Source organism: Cannabis sativa, chromosome 8, assembly GCF_029168945.1.
Source record: "Cannabis sativa cultivar Pink pepper isolate KNU-18-1 chromosome 8, ASM2916894v1, whole genome shotgun sequence".
Lineage (NCBI taxonomy): Eukaryota > Viridiplantae > Streptophyta > Magnoliopsida > Rosales > Cannabaceae > Cannabis > Cannabis sativa.
The window spans coordinates 19,853,382-19,863,765 of record NC_083608.1 but is presented as its reverse complement, the minus strand read 5'-3'; the positions used below and the strand labels follow the sequence as shown (position 1 = coordinate 19,863,765).

At 33.8% G+C, this 10,384-nt stretch overlaps 2 protein-coding genes across 4 annotated transcripts; one reads left to right on the top strand and one right to left on the bottom strand.

The window, feature by feature from the left end:
• The first annotated feature begins 297 nt into the window (after positions 1-297).
• LOC115701192 (arginine-specific demethylase JMJ22) lies at positions 298-2,629 on the top strand. The gene is made up of 2 exons (XM_030628913.2): positions 298-1,680; positions 2,102-2,629. Exons 1-2 carry the CDS (start codon positions 395-397, stop codon positions 2,340-2,342), a joined length of 1,527 nt encoding a protein of 508 aa, XP_030484773.2. The 5' UTR covers positions 298-394; the 3' UTR covers positions 2,343-2,629.
• Positions 2,630-2,694: 65 nt separating this feature from the next.
• LOC115701448 (uncharacterized) lies at positions 2,695-8,316 on the bottom strand. Of its 3 annotated transcripts, none has more exons than XM_030629251.2 (15): positions 8,145-8,316; positions 7,457-7,573; positions 7,299-7,372; positions 7,092-7,221; positions 6,877-6,962; positions 6,632-6,785; positions 6,347-6,537; positions 5,382-5,590; positions 5,208-5,306; positions 4,717-4,838; positions 4,323-4,424; positions 4,037-4,146; positions 3,851-3,938; positions 3,430-3,626; positions 2,695-3,185 (listed from the first exon to the last, which is right to left on the bottom strand). In XM_030629251.2, exons 2-15 carry the CDS (start codon positions 7,565-7,567, stop codon positions 2,969-2,971), a joined length of 1,890 nt encoding a protein of 629 aa, XP_030485111.2. In that variant the 5' UTR covers positions 7,568-7,573; positions 8,145-8,316; the 3' UTR covers positions 2,695-2,968. The 3 variants fall into 3 exon arrangements, with proteins under 3 accessions (XP_030485111.2, XP_030485110.2, XP_030485109.2); XM_030629250.2 differs by having other exon boundaries at positions 7,457-7,609; positions 8,145-8,311; XM_030629249.2 differs by having other exon boundaries at positions 7,457-7,615; positions 8,145-8,310.
• Positions 8,317-10,384: the final 2,068 nt, after the last annotated feature.

The following is a 10,384-nucleotide window of genomic DNA, read 5'->3' as shown; positions in this document are numbered from 1 at the left end:
AAAATATTGCCAGACGGTATTTTTTTACTTTTTTACTATATTTTTTTATAAGTTTCATACTGCAGTATACTGTGTTAAGTTTTCACTGGTGTTCTGTTTTTTAGTTATTCTACTGCTGTTTTGAGTTGTTCTGTTTTGTGTTTTACTGGTGTTTTATAAAAACACAGTACTTTTGAAATTTTTTCCGTGTGACAGTATTTTTGTAAAAGTTAACTTAAATTCCAATTTTTGTAAGTTTCTAAAAAAAAATGTGCATTTATGAAACCCTTTGTGAAATTTGTTTTGAAGCCCAATAATAAAGGCCCCAAACGAATGAAGGAAAGCTTAAACCCTGGCATATAGCTTTGTGTGTCTCCTTCGGAGTTGGCTGTTACAGTGTTGAACCTCGTCCGCCATGTTGAGCTGCAAGAGCTTGTTATGGAAAAGAAAAAGGACCAAAAACAAAACCAAAAACGAGCTTAGGAGCAAAACCAATGGCATAAAGCAAAATCTCATTTCAGAAAAATATCAATCAGAAGGTGAAGATGAAGAAATTAATCAAGGTTTCAGCCTCAAAGCCTCTGCTCCTTCACACACTCATGGGGTTCGACCATTGGGAAATTTCTACCTCAACTCATCTTCTGTCAACTCTAGAAACACAGGTTTGGGCAATCTCCAAACCCTAACAGATGAGCTTGTTATTGATATTCTAGGGCTTTTGGGTGCTACCCATTTAGGGGTTTTAGCGACTGTTAGCAAATCTTTCTATGTATTCACTAACCATGAACCCCTTTGGAGGAATCTCGTGTTGGAAAATCTTAGTGGTGGGTTTATCTTTAAAGGGTCATGGAAGCTCACTTACATTGCTACTTGTTACCCTTCTTTTGATGCCATGAATATTGGATTGTCGTGTTTGAGAGTGAGGGACTTTTATTCTGATTATCTTTTTCAGAGTTGGCTCTGTGCCAATCTTGAAATGAAACCTGAGTGGCTTGAAAGAGATAACATAATTCGGAAGAAGGGCATATCGGTAGAAGAATTTGTGTCAAATTTTGAGGAACCGAATAAGCCTGTGTTGTTAGAAGGGTGTATAGATAATTGGGCTGCTCTTCAAAAATGGGATAGAGACTATTTGGTTAAGCTCTCTGGTGATTTACATTTTTCAGTAGGGCCAGTTGAGATGGAGCTTGAGAATTACTTTAGGTATTCAGATCAAGTGAGGGAAGAGAGGCCATTGTATTTATTCGACCCGAAATTCGCAGAAAAGGTTCCGAGATTGGGTTCGGAGTATGAAGTTCCAGTGTATTTCCGGGAAGATTTGTTTGGTCTGTTGGGCAATGAGAGACCAGATTACAGATGGATAATAATTGGACCTGCTGGTTCTGGTTCATCATTCCACATTGATCCTAATTCAACATCAGCATGGAATGCTGTGATTAAAGGGTCCAAGAAATGGGTTTTGTTTCCTCCTGATGTGACTCCTCCAGGAGTGCACCCCAGCCCTGATGGTGCTGAGGTAGCATGCCCTGTTTCGATAATTGAGTGGTTTATGAATTTTTATGGTGCAACCAAAACATGGAAAAAGAAACCCATAGAGTGTGTTTGTAAAGCTGGGGAGGTGATTTTTGTGCCTAATGGATGGTGGCATTTGGTGATTAACCTTGAGGAATCAGTTGCCATTACTCAGAATTATGTTAGCAGGTATTTTTCTTATCCAGTTTCAAGATCACTCAATTTTAGTATAAGTTTATCTTTAATAGTGTATCTGTGATGAAAGTGTTGCTAGTATTACATACATTTCTTAAGAAAATGAGTGAGCATCGTCTAGAAAGAGGGTAATGTTTTTTTTTTATTATTATTATATTAAATTTAATAGTTCCAAAACATTACAAGAATGAGTTGGAGATGATTAAAGCATAATTTATATGTTCCCCAGTAGATACAAGCTTAGAAGCTTAATCTTTATGAAGATTTATCTTTTCATACAAGTGCCATATGCTTGATATTACTGAATGCATTGTTACTTTTCTATGTTTCATATGTATAGAATTTCTTTTACCATTCGCTGTTTTAGACACTGAAACAAAGATTTACCCTTGCTTTATTTTCTTTAATGTTGCAGGAGCAACTTGTTGAATGTGTTGGATTTTCTTCAGAGGCCAAATGCTAGTGAATTGGTTTCTGGAACAAAAGATCGGGTGAATTTGTATGAGAAGTTTAAGAACACTTTTGAGGCTTCCTTTCCCGGAACTATTGATCAATTGATGAGGAAAGCAGAAGAGAAAAGGGCCGAAGAGAAGAAACCCTCATTCTGGGATTCTGTGACCGATTCAAAAGCAGGTGCTTTCAAGTTCTCTTTCTAGGGGTTATTAGTTTACCACAAGACCAAGCAACCAGACATAATTTTTGTATCCCCACCCCTATTCTGCCTACAGCTTTAAGAATTTCAACCAATTTTGACATTTTAATTGTTTTAACACATTCTTAAAATTCAAATTATTTCAGTGCTTATCTTATGCTTACATCAGATGTTCTTTCCATTACATCGTGTGTTCATGTTAGTGAATTTTGTAAGACATTTCTCTCTTGTAAAATTAAAAATTAAATTAAAGCCTTCAATCAATATATGGGACAAGAAGCTTTTGTGCCAGGAGCATTTCGATTACAATGAAGTTGCATATTTAGCTTGCCAGTTCAGAAAGTGAAATACTGACGAAAAAACAAACAGTGCAAACGCATTTTATTGTACAATTCAGTTCAGGCTATTGTATTGTCAAATGTGAGGTGGTTCATGCGTAGAGCATTTTCCAACCAAAATCCAGGCTTAGTGTCTGATAAAACCCAAATCATTGGTCACATAAAACTTCCAAAAAAAACTAGGATTATACATTTAACCAAAGTACAGATAGAAGTAGGTTCTAATTGTAAAATACAGTCTTATAAAATTTAGTAGATACATTTATAGTTGGTGAGTCTATTCAAGCAGAAGTCATATTGGAGAAAGACTAGCTGTATAAGAACCGTTCAAGTACTTCAAGCCTTTTAGAAAACCTGAATGTAATTGAGGAGCAACTACGGCTTCTGGGATACCAAAAGCATAACTGGCCTCTTTCAGACCTTCACCTGCTGAGGCTTGTGTATCAGGTTTCTCACTAACTGCCTCTAGAGCAACATTCAAGCCAGTTGATGTAGGTTCTGTCAAAAAACTGGAAACCAACCAAATCAAATCAATCTACAAACTAAATATTTAACAATAAAATTATTCTCAAATGATGAAACAAACGTTCTGCTCAATTTGAAATGGTTGTAAATGATTCTTACAAAAAACTAATCCCTGAGAAGAGGGTGTGCCTTACAACCTCATGCCATGCAATGAACTAACAAAAACTGTGTCCTGGTTGTAATATAAACAACGCAATCATATGATACACAAATGATAAATCACCATACCTTGCATCAAAGCTTCTTTCTCCTGAGCCCACGACAGCACATATACTGCTGATAATCCATGGTGGTATATACGCATCCTTAATTTCCACACTAGAGCGGAAAACAGAAGACAAGTGTTCCATGGATTCATCTTTCACATTAGAGCCGTTGTCTGAAATCGAAATATGTTCTGCTCCTTTCAACTCCATGCATTTTATCTGAGCAAAGAGGACGTAAATTTTCACATAATGAAAGGCAAAAAAAATAAAATATTAAAAGTAAAGAAACATTCTGCAATCTGCATAACTAAATATGCCATTAATGGGAAAAGATAACTGGAAAGCCATATCCCAAGAAAGAGTGTTCTCCACACTAAGACAAAAAATAATGGTTTCAACAGGTCAATAGAATAAGAAAGTAAAAACGCATATATTGCACCCACCTCAGGAGCAGAAAATGCAGCATTTTGAAATGGCGCAGGTGAACACAGTAAAGGAACATCCATTCCTGCCAAGGCTGTCACAAAAGATCTGCATAGAGCCAAATTGGCGTTAAATCTGATCTGATTAGCCAGAATTATCAAATGGGGAAGTTGAGCAGAAACTAGGGAATTGCTACAATCTTATACCTATAATTTAACAAGATATCGTACAAACTATGTGCATCCTTGTTGCCACTGAAAACCAGCAAGGATTCTGGGGTATTATCAACATCTGATGGGGAACTCCGTCGTCGAGTCTGCGGTATTTTCAGATAGAAGCACCAACAAGTTAAGAGCTAGATTTAAAACCTTTGTGCCTCGTAAATAACACATTAAAGAAACAACTGCCGAAAATTGATTTGAGGTCTATCACTATCAAACACAAATGAGAATATAATGCAATTCGAACATGCATACGTAAATAGATACCAACCTGGCCCAAATTCTGTTTCTCAATCTCTGAGAGCTCAACAAGATCTTCAGTTGTAACTTGCTCTACTTTGGAATGGCAGAGAGGCATAGAGAAACACACGTCCTAATAAAAACAATATAAAAATGGAGAAATAAGTAAGGGAATGTTAAATAGTCAGAAGAAACAAACCATTAAAATAACTTCCATCCAATAAAAATACTAATATAATGAACTTCACACTTAAAGAGGATATAGTTTTTGCACAAGCATGCCTCAAGTTTACAAGAAAGAAACAAGAAGGGCACATATAAAGAATAGTTGGTTTCGCATGAGAAATACCAATCAACAATTCTCATTGTACACAGTATTATTCTGCAACCTAAATTTAAAAAGTAAGAAAAGAGGCACGACTTACATGCTCTTTTAACAATGCTCGAAAGCTTCTTGTTGATTGGGATATATAAGCATTGCACAGGCGTTTGGTTCTCCCCGGGCCATCACAACCAGTAAACATCACCACAAAATGTGTCGTACAAACTAAAGTAATTCAAATAAAAACTGCTGATCAATGTCAAGTCAAGTTTAAGAAACACAAATCAGTTCAAGAAATTGGACGCATACGCTATTGACATACAGAAAAGAACACAACTAAAGGTAATCATTCTCTTTTATGCATTAAATATTTAAACACATAGAGACACCAACAATAATATGGCATACAAAAACACTTGCAAAGTTTTTAAATCTGTTGTAGTTGATGGAGGAAGCAATGACTCGTATAGTCTTCCAGGGATATCTTAGTAAATGTTTGGTAAGTAAGCAAAATAATTCCAAAAGTACTGCCTCAAACCTCAATAACAACAAATTATAAAGTAAGCACGTTATGATACAATTAAAGATATGTACCATAAAAGATATTACAGATGCCACCCCGAAGCATGAAGTAAAGGCTTCGAAATGAGTCCTCCCAGGCTAGTTGTCGTTTTCTTAAAAAGTCCACTTCCACTGCACAAGAAAATTCTAGGTAAAGAGAGTAGAGTCTTCAAAACCTAATCTTGATAAGGGACTTAGTTAACTCACCTCTCTCAGCTGCTGATGAGGTCAACACTGATATTACTGAAGGCGGCAAGGTAGATTGAGGATGAACCCATGAATGAAATATTTTAGAACATACTTGAGAAGTTGAGTTAAGTCTTGAATTGTTGCCACTTTTACCATCAGAACAATCAAAGTAGGATTCAAAAGAGGGCCCACCAGTGTAGGCACAAGACATGAGTGCTTTATGAATCCTAAAGAAAGAAAAATTGAATTGAGCAACAAGTAATGCAAACAGATGAATTGAATTTAAATGTAGAAGAACGAAAAATTGAGCAACATGTGAACAGATAAATAGAAGGTGGAAAAGAACATACAAAATTAATTAAAAAATCAATAGTCGACATTAACATGTGCGTGATTTCGAAGTTTTTCTTTTGACAATGAAGTACAAAGGTAGATGAAGATCACTTTATATTTTTTCTGTGAACATTTGACGGATATGATTACATGATCATGATGCTAACTTTCTAGTTTCTAGTCAATAACACAAAAAAATTATCTGAAAACATTAGCAAATAGAATCAACTACACAATAATTCAAAAGCAGCTATAGATATAAATGAGTCTTAAGAGAACCTAGAAGACATAACCCGAATTTCAAAACCAACTCCAACACGATCTTTTTGATATTTTTCCCATTTAATTAAATACTCGAAGAGAGGATTAGCTTTAGGTTTTCAAGAAGTTTCATCTTTTATGGATTGAAATTTGGGCCGTGTCATCTAGGTTCTCTTATGAAACTTCTTGGAAAAAGATCATATTGGAGTTACGGATGATCAGAGCACAATAAACTGAATGGGAATAGAAATTTGATGCTAGTTGAAGGACCATTTTCATGAATACACAGGAGAGACCATTTAGCCGAGTGAAACACAGCTCTAAGACTAAATTTTAGATCCAATCTCCTAACATGAAATGCTGTTGCTCACAGCTATAGATGTACTTACCATGATATATGGGAAGAACATGAAATCCGCATACTAGTTTTGAGAGTAAAATCCAAGGGCACTTTTTGGCCAAGTAAGCAGAACTTGTCCAAATTAGCCATTATGTGATTGACACATCTTTCAGAGGAAGAAGCAGATACTCCATTAATGCCCAAAGTTTCACGAGCAGCTAATCCTTTTAACGCTTTGTTCTATTAAACACGTTAAAATATCTTTAGCAAGCAAAATCTATGAGTGTTTGTTTGTGTGTGTGTGTACTGTGTGTGAGTGAGAGAGGAAACTTACCATATCAACAGTTGCAAATCCAGATGATTTGCCATCTCGTAATGAAAGTTCATTAACACTACGAAATGTACTTTGAGAACCTTTTTCTGTTGTTTGAGATATTTGAACCACATCATCTTTGGCAACTTCTGTAGAACCAGTGGATTTTTCTGGACTACCACAACCAAAAATACAGAACTAAAAAATTAAGCAGCAAAGCAAGTGCCTACATATCATAATAATATTCACATTACCGAAATGCATACCAAAAGGGTTCGTGCCTTCTCTTAGCAGCCAAATTAGAGAGCAGAGCGAGATTCTTCAAGCTGCTAGGTTGCTCCATCAAGACATCCTGAACAAAGTAACAATAAGTTTTGCATGAAATCAACAACATTTAAAGTGGACATTAAAATCAAATAAAACTTTTGAAAGAATATACATTTGTAATGTACAATGTGTCAGTTTTACAAAGTATACAAACCTTAGCATTTTCTTTTCCAGAAGCCATTCTAAACCTAGATTTCTTTGCAGGATATAGTTCATCCAAACGAGTGTCAATGTATTTAGGGTTCCTTGACAGTTCTGGTTTCTTGAGGCTATTACTCCCCTCACTATAATTACACAACAGAAAACAAGTGAATTATTTATGGGTTGAAACTAACGTTACGGAAAAGTAAGAAAAGCTTGCCTTATAGAACCAAACAAAGGGGCTGGAGATTCATCAATGATCTCTACCACATTAATCCGCTTCAACTGCTCCCCCTGTCATATGAATTGGAGTGATAAGACTACGAAACTGAATTCACAGTTCACACACATTTTAGTCTCAGTAACTCAGAAACTTACCCTCAGTTCAGATGGTGTCTTTCTTTTGGCCATGGGTGCACCCTTGATAGCTCCACGACCAATCTGGAGTGAAGGGGGTGGAAGAGAACTAGGTTGGGCAACTTCTGCCATACAAAACTACAGACAATGGCAGGAACTCTTCAATTAATCACTCTGCCCCTACAAAGCATCATTCAATTTGTTAAAAAAAATATGGAGAACCCGTCTTTTAATCAATATTATTCCCCCATTCCCCATCATATCGATCAAAAACTATGACTAGGTCAACTTAGTATATACTTCCTTTGTTGGTTTAACATTCCACAGTATTATTTTGAAGTCCAAATCTAGATAGAGAACGGGAGAATCCCACACGAAGCAACTTAACAGATATGGAGAGGAAATGCAAGAGTTAATGCGTTTTGGATTTTCTATAGAAAAACATAAGATCAAGCTCCTAAGAATACAAAGAAAGAAAGTTCGAGTTTCACAAACTACTTGCCCAAGAAACCTCATTGAAATTTTGTCAAACACAATAAACATCGCATAAAGGGTTCCATTACCGGACAATGAACCAGCATCAGAAAATATACTACCTTGACCATCAAATCTAACTATATCGCTTCGCTTACTACCCAATACAATATGACCCAAAATCATAGATTACGCTCTATACTGAATAAGATTAATTGCATAAAAACCAACTTACGTCGATGGAGGACCGATATGCATTCGAAAACCCCAAAAATCTCTGAACAAAATAAGGGATTTTTGGAATCGATTGGGCCCAAGCGGAGAGGTGTAAAAGGTAAGAGAGGGAGGGAGAAAAGAAAGAGGAAAGGAAAGATGGTGGGAAATGGTGAATTTGGGGTTTTATTTGAACAAAATTTGGAATTCCCTCCTGTTACTAACGCCGTTAGTTTTCTAACGGCTTAGCACCGTTTCTTTCTTGAACTTGGCGGGTAGTTTTGAAACAATTTTTTAACCCTAAATCAAACATTAATGAAATGATAAAACAATAATTATAAGAGCACATTTGTACCCACGTACTACAGTGCTATTGTGGCTACGAATCAAAATCTCCTGTTCAAAATTAATATCTTTAAACTTATCAAAATTTGATACATCAATTAATCTAATTTTTATTTAATATGTTAATTAATTTTGTTCACTTTATTAGAGATTTAATTCTTTTATAAATAAAAAAATAATTGATATGTCAAATTTTAATTAGTTTAACACAGTATAACACTATTTTTTAACTAGAAATCTTGATTCTCTGGCTACTTGATCATGCATTTTGCTCCTAGGTGGGGTTTAGTTGGAGTGAATGAAATAAAATAAAATGAAAAGGAAACAACTTTTATTTTATTTTTTTGTTTGATTTTATTTTAAAGTATTGAAATATTATTTTTATTCTAACTATGCTTTCATTTCTTCCAACTAAATATCACTTAATAGAGTGTTTGTTATATGAATTTGAATTAGAGAGATTAGTGTTGGAGGAAATAGACACTTTGGCATGTTTACTAATAAGTAATGGGAATCAATAGTAAGGTAATCATTCCCTTACATTTGTTTACTTAAAATTAAGAAAGGAAGAAGTTGATTAAATAAGGGAGAAAAGAAAAGGAGAACTTCTCCCACCAATTTTGTAAGGAATGTCATTAAGGGTAATGGATTTTTATTATTTTTGTTTTATTTTTTAATATTAAATATATAATGACAATTTTGTCCTTTAAAATATGTCTTGCAAAATAACTACCATATAATATAGTTTAACTCAAAAGGGCAATTTAGTCAATTTAAGCATTCCGATTACATTTCCTAATAAAGTAAACAAGATAAATCACAACTATTCCATTTCTAAAAAATTTTAGTAAACAACATATTACAAATATTGATTCCGATTATTTTTCATTTATTCCGTTACATTTCTCCATTAATTTATTCCGATTCTGATTACTGTATAGTAAACGTGCCATTAGAAGGAATATAAAATTTATGAGAGAATTAATATTACCATCATTTTAATTTAAAAAATAAGATCTAATTAATTGGAAACACAAATATTTTGTTATTCAAATTTAATTTATATTTTATATTCATATTCCCATCATGTAAACCTCATACTAACCCATTTTTTTTTTTTTTTGAGAGAACAACATTGCTCTTAGGATTGATTAACAACTAATTTATAGAATAATAAATTAAATATATATATCTATATAAATAGAGGAATGAATATATGTGTACCTTGATTTGTAAAAATTATGAAAGAAATAAAATTAGTGGGTTTAAACCTTCGAAGCTCTCACTTGCTACATATATTTATAAGACTTTCATCAAACGTCTTTCACCACAATTAATTATCAAAATTTATGACAATTAATGAGGAAATGAAATTGGGTAACTAAAATACCAAGTAATTAAATGATAACCATAATTAAAATATTTTGGTTAATTAACAAATAATTGACTTATTTTGTAAATCAAATAATTCATTTATTACTATATAAAAAATATTCTAACACGTCTTTTTACAATGAGCTTGGGTCTTTGTGTTATGCAAGTGCTAGTATTATTTTCAAGTAATTAACTCACGTGAGTGAGGTCGATTTCACAAGAACTGTAGCTAAGTACCAAGTAATTGAATCTTTATTTTTATTTGACAAACAAATAATTTGATTGATGATTTGTAATTGATTAAAAAAAAACAGAGGCAATTAACAATAAATAGAAATTTAGGGCATTTAATTTCAATTGCATAAACTTCTTATAGCAAAATACAATCTAGTTATCTTCAATTTCATGTGATAGCATATTATTAATTCAATCTGTAAAGTCCTTTTTTTGCAAGTTAGTTGACAAAATAATTTTTGCATTTATGGTAAGATTGTTGAGCATTCATATTCGGATTCTTACCTTATAAATTCAGTTTTTAGTTGC

Coding starts and splice junctions, on each gene's coding strand:
- LOC115701192 (XM_030628913.2), top strand. CDS start 395: ATGTTGAGCTGCAAGAGCTTGTTATGGAAAAGAAAAAGGACCAAAAAC. Junction 1,681..2,101: donor ACTCAGAATTATGTTAGCAG/GTATTTTTCTTA, acceptor TTAATGTTGCAG/GAGCAACTTGTTGAATGTGT.
- LOC115701448 (XM_030629251.2), bottom strand. CDS start 7,567: ATGGCAGAAGTTGCCCAACCTAGTTCTCTTCCACCCCCTTCACTCCAG. Junction 5,307..5,381: donor CTCATCAGCAGCTGAGAGAG/GTGAGTTAACTA, acceptor TTTCTTGTGCAG/TGGAAGTGGACTTTTTAAGA. Junction 3,186..3,429: donor GAAAGAAGCTTTGATGCAAG/GTATGGTGATTT, acceptor GTTGGTTTCCAG/TTTTTTGACAGAACCTACAT.